The sequence below is a fragment of the Heterodontus francisci genome, chromosome 30 (assembly GCF_036365525.1).
Source record: "Heterodontus francisci isolate sHetFra1 chromosome 30, sHetFra1.hap1, whole genome shotgun sequence".
NCBI classification, from domain to species: domain Eukaryota; kingdom Metazoa; phylum Chordata; class Chondrichthyes; order Heterodontiformes; family Heterodontidae; genus Heterodontus; species Heterodontus francisci.
This window is the reverse complement of record NC_090400.1, coordinates 17,420,936-17,433,998: the sequence shown is the minus strand read 5'-3', so window position 1 is coordinate 17,433,998 and position 13,063 is coordinate 17,420,936. Positions and strand designations below refer to the sequence as shown.

At 42.8% G+C, this 13,063-nt stretch overlaps 1 protein-coding gene across 1 annotated transcript in view; it reads right to left on the bottom strand.

Annotated features, from left to right (window-relative positions):
* Positions 1-13,063, bottom strand: part of LOC137346606 (complement factor B-like) — a 79,214-nt gene that overhangs the window by 50,928 nt on the left and 15,223 nt on the right. The window contains exons 5-8 of the mRNA XM_068010182.1: positions 9,217-9,291; positions 7,807-7,943; positions 2,487-2,619; positions 1,226-1,351 (exon numbers count right to left, since the gene is read on the bottom strand). Of these exons, the coding sequence (XP_067866283.1) occupies positions 1,226-1,351; positions 2,487-2,619; positions 7,807-7,943; positions 9,217-9,291 (471 nt within the window). The remainder of the gene's footprint in view (positions 1-1,225; positions 1,352-2,486; positions 2,620-7,806; positions 7,944-9,216; positions 9,292-13,063) is intronic.

The window sequence follows — 13,063 nt, the reverse complement described above, 5'->3', positions numbered from 1 at the left end:
CAAGATGAGCTTAGAGAGGACATGGGGTGAGGTGCAAGGGTCGAGTGAATGAGATCTGGCCTGGTGGGCAAGGGGGCGGTGAGGGAGCAACAGAAACAACTGAATAGAAAGAGCAGGATTAATTGAATAAAAACACAAGAAAAAAAAAGACTTGCATTTTCTCAGGATGTCCCAAAGTGCATTACAACCAAGAAAAGTCTGAACTGTAATCACTGATGTAATGTAGGAGACACAATAGCAAGTTCCCACAAACAGCATTGACAGAATAACCACATAATCTGTTTTAATGATGGTGATTGAGGGATTAATATTGCTCAGGACACTGGGAAGAACTCCCTGCCCTTCTTTATAATAGTGCCATCGGATCTTTTATGTCCACCTGTGTGGGCAAATGGGGCCTCGGTTTAATGTCCCATCTGAAAAGCTCAGGACAGACAGAGCGAAACATAACTATTTTTTGAACAAATCAAGTGGACAGCTCACTTTTTAGATTTTAAAGGACCCCCCTCCTCCCCCAGCCCTCCCCCATTCTCCCACCTCACCTTCCACACCCTCAGGCTTGGGAGGTAGCGGTGGCTGGATCTAGCACTCTGAAACAAGGGGATAACTTTCCTGAATGCACAATAACTGCACCGAGCCTCATCTACCAGGAGCGCATATCACATAGTCCATCATTTTCCATCATCCATCGACAGAAGCCTTGAGGAAATGCTGCATTCCTTCAGGAGGTGTCGTCTTTGTGACAAAACATTGGCTGACACACTGGTGCAGTGTAAATCAGACTAACAAACTACTCGAATTTAACCCCTATTAAGTCTGTTCCTTTGATTCAAGGTGGATGTGAAAGATCAATGGAGTGGAGTTTTCAGGAGCCTTGACCAACATTTTCCATCTCAAGCAAAACCACCAAAACTAGATTAACTGCTTGCATCTGGTGGCTTTGTGTGGAATGTCGCTGTCATATCTACCTACACCAAAATAGTCATTCATTGTGAAGCACTTTGAGATGCTTTGATTTGAAACGTGCATTATAACATTCAGAGGACACACAACTGGACGTACAAATGTACAAAAGCCAAACACAAACACATCAGCTGACATGGTGGAACATGCAATAGGAGATACTTGTACACATTAAAAAATATACACATACCCTCTCAACAAATGTGAGAGAACAGAGCGTGTGCAGAGGCCGACTGCGTTACTTTAATGACTATGGGCTCACCGGTAGTGATTATAATGATGATTTGTTTTGGGACATTTTCAGCTTGAAGATTTAGCGTTTCGTTGATGGCGGAGTGGACTTTTTCCAGAGCTAGTCCTGTTCTTCTTCCTATGTTGTTGTAATAGTCTTCAACAGAAGAAGGAGAAATTGCAACAACATTAAAACACGTTAAACTAATGGAGACATCCATTCAGGTTTATCAATCAAATCTTTATCTCTTCCGTCCTCTCCTCCAAATCTACTCCTTCATCAGAGACACATGCCCAAAGCAAGAGGTGTTAAAGACCACCGGTTAACTATAACACATACTGAATATAAACAAAACATCAGTGCCCATGTGGAGAAAAAGGGAAGAAACCATTGTAATCTCAACTGGCCTTAACCATAATTTACATGTTGCACACAACACCAACAGGGCTTTGTGCCATTAAGAAACCAGACCATTGTGGCAGCTATGGAACTAAACCAACTGCAGAGAGGTGACCAGATAGTTTGACAGAGTTCGAAATATACTGGAGTTTTCTGGGAATTTCCAGCTATAAAAGGTGAGACTGAATGTTGTTTGAATAGGGGAAATTCTTCTGCATTTTACTGACTTTGCTTATGTGAAAGGGAGATTCTGGGCTGGATTTTACCAGTCCTCTGGGGATGGGTTGGGAGGCGGGGGCCTGTAAGATGACGTGCCTATCCACTTCCCTCTGCCATGCCATCTTGCCAGTGACTGGGAAGGCGGCAGACGGCTCTCCTGTCCAGAAGCCAATGGAGCCACTTAATTGGTCAATTAAGGGCCTCTTCCTCCCTCTGCTGGAACCCTAGTGGTTTCCCTGCGGGTTCTAGGGGGTGGCCCTCCTTGTAGGGCACTCCTTGGCCCACGGAGGGGCCCTCCCGGCAGCACAAGTGCCACCTGGTTCCAACACATTGGCTAACACAGTGGTGTCAATATACAATCAGGTCCTTTATACCCTCCCAACACATTCTTTTCTCCCATCTACATATGTGTTATTTCACTGATAATTTTTTGTATCATACATGAGATTCTATTATGCAGTCTGCAGGCCATTTACACACATTTACACTGTGACTCTTTGCCTCCCAACTTTTTCTCTCTATTTTCCAACAGTATTAAATGCTTGTTGATCTCTCAGCCTTCAGTCTGATGAAGAGTACACCAATACATCTCACAGCTACTGACTGACATGATGCACATTTCCAGCTTCTTCTGCTATTTTGTCCCTGTTGGAATGAACGTGGTCCAACTTACCTCTATATTCAACAAGCTTGATCCTTTCTATCACAGCCTTAGGAGTGAGATTTTCCTTGATGTCCATGATCACAATGGGATTTGATCCAAATGCGATAACTTCAAATCGGACCAGATCATTAATATCTGACACCTAAAGATTAACAGGTAAGAGGATCTCTCAAACCAAATATTGTACCATGTTCCCAATATAATGTGCCCTTTTACGTGCTTTCAGTTTTCTTACATAATTAAAAGAAGGAATTCCAATTGTAGAATATCTTGTTATGTTTCAGAGCTTTTCTCATACCTTGAAGTTCAGTGACTTTTCAAAGAAGGCAAATACAACAGCCATTTTGCATACAGCAAGATCCCAAAGCGTAGTTTGAGATATCAATGTTGATTACTGGTAGAGCTGCCAGTTCTTCTTCAGCTTATCCTTTTACCTCACAATACAGCACTCCCTCAGTATTACACTAAGGTGTCTTTCTAGATTAAGTGCTGAAGTCCACAGTGGGGCTTCAACCAACAGCCTTCTGATTCTGAGGTGCAAGTTTGGCAAATTGCGAGGCAATGGAACCAGCGCCTTCCTGGTCTGGTATGGTTCCTCACTTCTGCCAAATGCAAAAACCAAAGACAGGGAGAGCAGAGCAAGGCAATGATCCGAAGAGTGAGAGTCATCACACTTTCCCTTTTGATGAAAAATCATTGCAAAGCTTAGTAGATAATCTCTATATATTGAGAGACATAGAATAATGTGAAAAAGGTCGAGCATTCTTTGTTCCAGTCCTACTCAGGCCCCCTCCCCCAACTCTTTTTCCGGTACATTGATGACTGTATCGGTGCCGCTTCCTGCTCCCGCCCCGAACTAGAAAACTTTATCAACTTTGCTTCCAATTTCCACCCTTCTCTCACCTTTACATGGTCCATCTCTGACACTTCCCTTCCCTTCCTCGACTTCTCTGTCTCCATCTCTGGGGATAGGTTGTCTACCAATATCCATTATAAGCCCACCGACTGCCACAGCTACCTTGACTACACTTCCTCACACCCTACCTCCTGTAAGGACTCCATTCCATTCTCCCAGTTTCTCCGTCTCCGACGCATCTGCTCTGATGATGCGACCTTCCATGACGGTGCTTCTGATATGACTTCCTTTTTCCTCAACCGAGGATTCCCCCCCCCACTGTGGTTGACAGGGCCCTCAACCGTGTCCGACCCATTCCCCGCACCTCTACCCTCACCCCTTCCCCTCCCTCCCAGAACCGTGACAGGGTTCCCCTTGTCCTCACTTTTCATCCCACCAGCCTCCATATCCAAAGGATCATCCTCCGCCATTTTCGCCACCTCCAGCGTGATGCCACTACCAGTCGCATCTTCCCCTCCCTTCCCCTGTCAGCATTCCGAAGGGATCGTTCCCTCCGCGACACCCTGGTCCACTCCTCCATTACCCCCACCACCTCGTCCCCGTCCCAGGGCACCTTCCCCTGCAATCGCAGGAGGTGTAATACCTGCCCATTTACCTCCTCTCTCCTCACTATCCCAGGCCCCAAACACTCCTTTCAGGTGAAGCAGCGATTTACTTGTACTTCTTTCAATGTAGTATACTGTATTCGCTGCTCACAGTGTGGTCTCCTCTACATTGGGGAGACCAAGCGCAGACTGGGTGACCGCTTTGCGGAACATCTCCGCTCAGTCCGCAAGCAGGACCCTGAGCTTCCGGTTGCTTGCCATTTCAACACTCCCCCCTGCTCACATCTCTGTCCTGGGATTGCTGCAGTGTTCCAGTGAACATCAACGCAAGCTCGAGGAACAGCATCTCATCTACCGATTAGGCACACTACAGCCTGTCGGACTGAACATTGAGTTCAATAATTTCAGAGCATGACAGCCCCCCATTTTACTTTCATTTTTAGTTATTTTTTCTTCCTTTTTTTTTACATTCTTTTTTACATTTTTTACAATCTTTTTTTGCATTTATTTCATTTCATCTTAGTTTGTTCAGTTTGCTTACCCACTGTTTTTTTCAGGTTGTTTTTCAGGTTTGCACTTGCTGCTGTTCAATATTCAGTGTATTTACACCTAATCTGTACTAATGCTTTGTCTTTCAACACACCATTAACATATTGTTTGCCTTTGCTCCGTGACCTTTTGGTCAGCTATGTGGCCTGGTCCAATCTGCACCTTCTCCTTTGTTATCTCTTGCCCCACCCCCACCTCACTTGCTTATAATCTGTGACTTTTCTAATATTTGTCAGTTCCGAAGAAGGGTCACTGACCCGAAACGTTAACTCTGCTTCTCTTTCCACAGATGCTGCCAGACCTGCTAAGTGATTCCAGCATTTCTTGTTTTTGTTTCAGATTTCCAGCATCCGCAGTATTTTGCTTTTATTATAATGTGAAAAAGGTTCCTGTTTTAAAAATAAAGCAAAATGTTGGTGACTTATTTCCATTTTAGATATTTAGAAATTTGTTCACCCAAAAGTGGATTGTTTGTTTCAGAATTAAACAGGTGGTTACCTCAACTCATGATAAGGGGCAAGTGACTAGACCCAGTCCTCTACCAAAGCCACTCCATAACTGGGCATTAGGAGTTAAAGTCCAGACTGACTCTCTCTCTTATTTTCCCCTTTCAGACAACATTATAAAAAAACTTCTCGATTAGACTCAATCCCAGCTATCCCCATTTTAGGGATGGCTTAAACACTTTGACTGAAGTCTGGAATTCTCAGATCAGTACAAATGGGTTGAAGTCACATCATGCAATATTAGCCGAATCAGGTTAAACGATCATTGTAGCACAATTTCAATGTTCAAAACCAAGTGGTTAGAATTCCTTCTGTCATAAAGCTAAGACAAAAATATCCATTATTCTGTATTTATTCTCTGATCACTTCCTCGTATCACTCTTTACCCACATTCCCTTCCACATCCTAACCCTCTTTCCTTCTGTGTCTGTCCCTGGAAAAAAACTTTCCCAAAATTTCCCAATTCACTTACAACTATACTTTCAAAATTCCAACTGTTGATCCTTTGGCTCTCTATTCATCACAACTTTTCTGCAGCTATTGATTTGCTCAACAGCACTCACTACTTCCACCTTTGATGCTGCAGTCTCCACGAAACCCATTACTCTCTCTCTCAGCCTGGTACGGTCCTCATCTCCAGTCCCTTAAGTCCAAGGGATGCAGACTTGAATGGATATGGCGGACAACTGGTTTAGCCATCCATCGTCAATTCTGTTGGGCCACATAAAGGACCATTGGGTCCTGCTTTTATCTGCCAAAATGGCTCACTATTCCAAACTCATCCTGGAATCCAAAGATAAGCCCCAGCTTCTTTTTCTACTACAAGCCATCTTCTTAAACCCCTCCCACATCTCCTCCACCCTCACCTCCAACAATAAGTGCGAGAAGCTCATGGACTTCTTTGCCACTAAGAATGAGACCATCTGAGCAGCTGCCTCTCCTACTTCCCTCCCTTCCACTAGCTCACTGGGCCAAACTTCCTTTAAAGCCTCCCCCTGCCCTAGCCCTGAACTCGCATCTTTCTCTAGTTTATCACCTAACCCCCTCATGTCTTTGAGTTCATCTTATCCATAAGACCAACCTCCTACTCCCTTGCCCTATTCCCAGCTGACCAGCCAACTTCCCCTCCTGGTTCCCATGTTAGCTGGTATTATTACCCGTTCTCTCCTTCAAATCTACCATCATCATCCCTCTTCTCAAAAAACCAACCCTTGACCCCATTGCCATTGCAAATTACAACCCATCTCCAACCTCCCCTTTCTCTCCAAAGTCTTTGAACATGTTGTCTCCTCCCAAATCCCGGAACTCCATGTTTGAATCCCTCCAATCAGATTTCCGACCCTTCCCCTGTACCAAGCGGTCTTATCAAAGTCATAAATGACATCCTGTGTGACTGTGACAAAGGTGAGCTATCCCACCCCAATCTGTCTGCAGCTTTTAACATGGTTGACCACACCATTCTTCGCCAATGCCTCTCCACCATCATCCAGCTGGGTGGAACTGCACTCGCCTGGTTCCATTCTTATCTATCTAATGGTAGCCAGACTAACAACTACAATGGTTTCTCTTCCTACTCACTGACAACACCCAGCTCTATCTCACCACCTCTCTTTGACTTCTCTACGGTTGCTAAATTGACAGACTTTTTGTCTGACATCCAGTACTGGATCAACAGAAATTTCCTCCAACTAAATATTGAGAAGACTGGAGTCTTCAGTCTCCATTACAAATTGTGTTCCCTAGCTGCCGACTCCATCCCTTTCCCTGTAAACTGTCGGAGACTGAACCAGTCTGTTCACAACCTTGGTGTCATATTTGACCCCAAGTGAGCTTCTGATCACATATTTGTGCCATCAATAAGACCACCTATTTCCACCTCTGTAGCATCACCCGACTTTGCCCCTGACTCAGCTCTTCTGCTGCTGAAACCCTCATTCATACCTTTGTTACCTCTAGACTTGTCTATTCCAACTCACTCCTGACTGGTCTCGCTCTTTCTACCCTCCGTAAACTTAAGGTCATCCAAAATTCTGATGCCCAAATCCTTACTCATACCAAGTCCCATTCACCCATCACCCCTGTGCTCTCTGACCTCCATTGTCTCCCTGATAAGCAATGTCTCGATTTTAAAATTCTCATCCTTGTTTTCAAATCCCTCCATGGCCTTGCCACTCCCCATCTCTGTAATCTTCTCCAGTCCCACAACCCTCCAAGAAATCTGCACTCATTTAAGTCTTGCCTCTTGAGCATCCTCAATTTTTATCGCTCTACCATTGGTGGCCGTGCCTTCAGTTGCCTAGACTCTAAGCCCTGGAAGTCCCTCCCTAAACCTCTTTACATCTCTACCTCTCTTTCCCCCTTTAAGACACTCCTTAAAACCTACCTCTTTGACCAAGATTTTGGCCATCTGCCCTAATCTCACCTAATGTAACTCGGTCTCAAATTTTACTTATAATGCTCCTGTGAAACATCTTGGGATATTTTATTACGTTAAAGGCGCTATATAAATATAAGTAGTTGTTGTTTTATAAACAACCTAAATCCCTCTATTAAACTGCAGCCAATAACTTACTCCCCAGTGACCAATTTTCTGTTCGGAGCCAAATTTTGAAACGTATTTAAAATATTAAGATGACCCACTGAAAGAATAAACTAGAGACCCAGCCATTGACAATGTATGCAGGACATTCTTCCTTTAAACCAGTCTGTTATAAATCATTCCTAGTACTGGTCGCCTTCATCTTGAGTCTTTGGTACTTGGGAATGGAATTTTGGAACTGGGATAATCCTCCAGTTTGAACAATCATACTTACCCTGTTAATAAATGTTTTAACAAAGTTAAAAGACTTGATGAAGTTTTCATTCCCAACACTTCTTGAGGCATCAATGACAAAGAAGACATCAACCCCTCTCTTCTGATTTGTGTCAACTTGTGTTCTGGAACTAAGATCTGAGGAAATATTAGCACATGAAGCTCATGTAGTCAGAATGATTGAAGCCAGCAGTATAAACATGTATCAAAGGCCTCATTACAGGGAACATTAAACAGAAAGGAATGTTATGGGCAGCCCCTGTGCATGTTGCTTGCAGTCCTTTCCACTATATATTGTCAACAATATATCCTTGTCAAAATATCGGTTGAAATTTTGACCTGTGTTGGGTTCAGTCACAGTGTTACATTACTCTGTAACATCACTGTTGGAAAGGTGTCATGCAATAACTCCACTGAATGCATTAGGGGCTGCAAGTTCAGACCTGCCTGATCGGCAGTTACCCAATCCTGGGAAGTCATGTGACTAGGTACATTTTCTCAAGTCAAGGTAGAATACAGCATGCATGCTGCATGACGCATTACCCGCTATTTGCAGAAATATGCATTAAAGGACTCACCCAGATGGTTGGCTTGGGAGGTGTGGCTAACTGATTGTTTTTGTAGAGGGTTGGGACAGGGATCTTATTGGACACTGAGTTTGGGCAGTGCACGCTCACTTTTAGGAGGGTGGAGGCGTGCATGGACCTACACATTCAATAGATCTAGACTCCTATGGTTCTCGAAATCCTGGGGTTTGTAGAATGGATGTGGGAGTACTCTGCCCATACCCCTGATGCCTTCCAGCTCAAGATGCAGCTTGCCCATCTGATTGACAAAAGTTCCTCAGGTATACAAAGACAGTCAGACACTCTGGTCCTTGTGTCCTAAAGTTTTCACTTTAAGTGGTTTCTCTTCATACTTGGCATTGAAAGACTGAAGCAACCAGCTATGTTTGTATATTTACCACTTCTGTAATATTAACATTGTGGTATTTCTATTGCAAGATCAACTAGGTGCTTGTAATCCATATGTATAAAATTTGTGTTGAGAGTTTATCACTTCAGGTGTTACAGTTTGTGTAAAACCTTTGAAAACAATGTATCAAAAAAGAGAAAAAGCCTGGTAGTCGCTGCTGGTTTTTCTAATCTTCAAATAACATGATCTCCCTTCAAGGAAGGAAGCCAAATCTAGAGAAAATTCCAAAGGCAATTAATTTCTTATTGGCCTCAGTACATACGTTTGTAGACTGGTCCACCCTAGGAAATGCTGCCATGCAATCTTAAAAGGACAGGTCAGGTTAGCAACTAAACATCATCACCCAATCCTAACCTACCCATGAGCAACACCACAGGACATCAGCTGATAGTAAGAATAATGATAATTATAAAAATCAGATATGCACCAATCCTACCTCTATTGCGTATTGTTGACTCCAAGGTGTCCAATTCTTTTGCCAGATCCTCCACATTATCAAAAGCGTATTTGCCTATTCAACAATGGAACGTAGCATGTGACAGCCGTATGGGGAGAGATTGCTATGTGCTGTTGAATAGTAGCTGCTTATTAATATAATAGTTTGTACGCCTCAGCTTCGCAAGTCTCTTCACTACACACTGCAAGAACAACTTTCACATGTACTGCTGCACAGACAAGCAATCTGCACTTACTTGCACAGTTATGGCTACCATGAAGTTTATACACATGGCATCCTCAGGGGTAAATGGCGAGGACACACCTAGCATTGACACTTCAGTGCAGTCCTGAAGGAATGCTGCATTGTTCAGAGATGCCATCTTTCAGATGAGATGTTAAAACGAGGCCCTGCCTGCTCTTCCATTGGATGTAAAAGATCCCAGGGCATTATTTTGAAGACCAGAAGGGGCGATCTCCCCAGTGGCTTGGCGGATATTTATCCCTCAATCAACATAAGTAAAAAAAAAAGCAGATGATCTGCTCAATTATTGTATTGTCATTTGTGGGATCTTGCTCTGTGCAAATTGGCTGCCACATTTCCTACATTACAATAGTGACTATATTACAAAAGTACTTCTTTGGCATGCAAAGAGCTGCTGACATCCGTAGCTTGTGAATGTTGCCATAGAATACACGCTTTGTTTTATTTTTACAAATGCAAAGTGAAAATCAGCAAATGATGCACCATTACTCCAGTGACACTCACTTATAGATACATTTAAGTCTAGGGTAAAGATTGCTCAGTGTCCTAATGTTAATGGGTGTACAGTTTGTACATTAATGAGCTTGTTGCACTTTCAAGAAATGGAATTTCCATTCCTCATTTGTAGCTCAATGCAGAATTTCTTATTAAAAAAGCAGTTAGGAATTAATTAACTATATATTTTCACACTACATCCCTAGATGTGAAATGAGGCAGTTACCTGAACAGATTCATACCTGCATTGTGGGGCGGTTTAGCCCTGTCATCTCAATCTGGATATTTTCATGCTGGTGTTTGTCTTACTGATGAGTCTATTAAAGATGTTCAAAGTTCAATGTGTCAGGGAATCATTCTGTATTTTTATTCCACCTGCAGTGAGTGTGCCTAATGTGATATATTGTGGTGTAGTTCCCTTGTTTGCTATTTCCTATCTCGTCCAGCAGAATGGCCTTAATGAATCCTTTCGGTTGTTTAATTGGCTTTCCGCCACTTGCCGGCATGGCCGTCACCATCTCCTCCCAATCCAGCCTGTTCAAAATTGCCCGGAAGTGGGAAAATACTGGCAAGCTGCATGCTGTCCAGCAGCGGGAAATTATGGCCTCCCTGCTTGTCTCCATACCCCTTCAAAAATACGGCCCTTGGACTCCAAGGGGATTAAGGAATATGTGGATTGGGCAAGAAAGTGGAGTTGAGGTCAAGGATCAGCCATGATCTTATTAAATGGTGGAGTAGGCACGAGGGGCTGTTTGGCCTACTCCTGCTCCTATTTCTTATGTTCTTAATACCTTCATTAACATTTTTACTCAGGGTCTCAGCCTGTCTGAAAATCCTAGGCTTTGACTGGACATTTTTCCCACAGGAGTTAGCAGCCACATCTATTCATTCTGAACGTATGTGGTGTTCAGAGCTTTCTAGTTTCTTCAGTAGATCTCTGTGAGGTGAAGTGGGACGTATCCCCTCAGCATGTGAAGATCTGTGAGTTTCTTTGCTTTATTTGTCCCTCAAAAGACTTTGAAGCAAACTCTAGATTGCATTCTTAAAGATTCAAAATAATAATAACCACTTTTTTCTATGATCAGCTGTTTAACTTTTACTTCACCAACCAGTTAGTCAACACCTGCGATTAACAGGACCTGTGTTTTCTTCTTTTGACAGAAGGCAAAACTAGGAATGTTTATTGTGAAAAGATTGATTTTTTCTTGTGGAAAATCATAGAGAAGTTCAGTTTGTTTTTTCATGTAATCTAAACCTAGCCAGAAGATAAATGTGAATTAATGCAATGTTCCTGATCATTGTCGATGTTAGATATTACAAGCTCTTCCCTTCTCATTGCACCGACTCTCCATATTGGTTCCCAATTTAATTTAAAAAATACTCCCTGGGAAAGATAACAAACTTTGTGAGCTTAATACTTGGACACTGTGTTAACAATGAAACACTGAGCAATTTTTAGCGTTTGCTTTTATGAGTTAGTAAACACCTTAGCAGTATGCTAGGTGCTTTAAGACAAGAACTTAAAGACAGGAATTGCATTTGCCAGGGAAAACGGTGAGGAAGGACTGCACGATGGTCAAAAAGTGCTTCACATGGTCCAAGAATGGAGATTGACAACTATGATTGCAATAGGTATGATGTCTGATGGCCCAAAAGGTGTAAGAGCATTTTGAGCCCATTCTCCTCAGCTTTCTGTCCCTTCAAGGTTGCTGGATTCTATTTCCCCACCCCTCCCCCATGCTATAAATGGTAATGTGTCCCTAAAAGATAAGGTGTCTGACTTTGGTGTTAATTGTGCTGTTATCAGAATATTGCCGGTTCAAATTCTGTCGTGCTCATTTTGCACTGAGCAAAACAACTGAACCCCACTCTAAAATGCTGCATGTTCTTTCTCCTTCTAGATCCAGCAGTGCCCTCCCTGCCCCACCCCCTTCTTGTTTCTTATATTCCAGAACCATCTACAATGCATACAGGTCTCAGGAATCCTCCCCTAATTGCTCCAAACTCCAGAACTGCTGGTACTGCTACACCCTTAGACCCCCATCCCAGTAGCGCCAAACCCCAAGCCCCCTTCCCAGTGCTCTGAATCCTAGGCCACACCCAAATGTTGATAGATAAATGTACATTGCAAGTACAACTTGCCCTCTGACTGACTGGGAGGAACTCCATGGGACATCAACTAGTAAATGTGTAAGTTCTGAGATGTGCTTATCACTTGTCAGATGTCACATGCACATCAAACAAGTATGAAACAGTCAAAGAAAACCAATCATTTCTTGCTAGTGTTAAATAAACTCAGCAATAGAAAATTCCTTCTTATGGACCTTATGATGTTGTTAAAAGCAACAGTTGTCCTCAAGATATGTCACTTCTGGAAGAATAGGAGTATGCCATTCAGCCACTTGGGTCTGTTCCGCCATACAATTAGATCATGGCAGACCTGCACTTCATCTTCATGTCCCTTGATATCCTTACCAAACAAAAATGACATTTTATCTTATGGGTTTGTTCACACTCGGAACTGCATTGAGAATCCCAAAACCTATTCTGCCTATCACTCATACTTTCAAATTCCTCTTAAAGTTTCCTCAAATATTCTATGTGGTAACAAGTTCCACACTCTAACAGCCCTTACATTTGGTGTCAATGTGGCTCAGTGGTAGCACGCTTGCCTCAAAGGTTATGGGTTCAAATCCCACTCCAAAGTCTTGAACAGATATGTAAGGTTGATACTCTAGTGCAATACTAAGGGAGTATGGTGGTGTTATTCAGCTGAAATGTTAAACTGAGGCCCTGTCTGCCCTCTCAGGTAGATATAAAAGATTGATGGTGCTATTTTGAGAAAAAGCAGGGGAATTCTCCCTGGTATTCTGGCCAATATTTTTATTAAAAAACATATTTTTATTCCTCGCTAAACTGATCATCTGCTCATTATCACTCTGCTGTCTGTGGGAGCTTGCTGTGTGCAAATTGGCTGCCATGTTTCCTACATTACAACAGTAATTGCACTTCAAAAAGTATCTCATAGGTTGTAAAGTGGTTTGGCATGTCCTGAGGTGATGAAAGACATTATATAAATGAAAGTCCT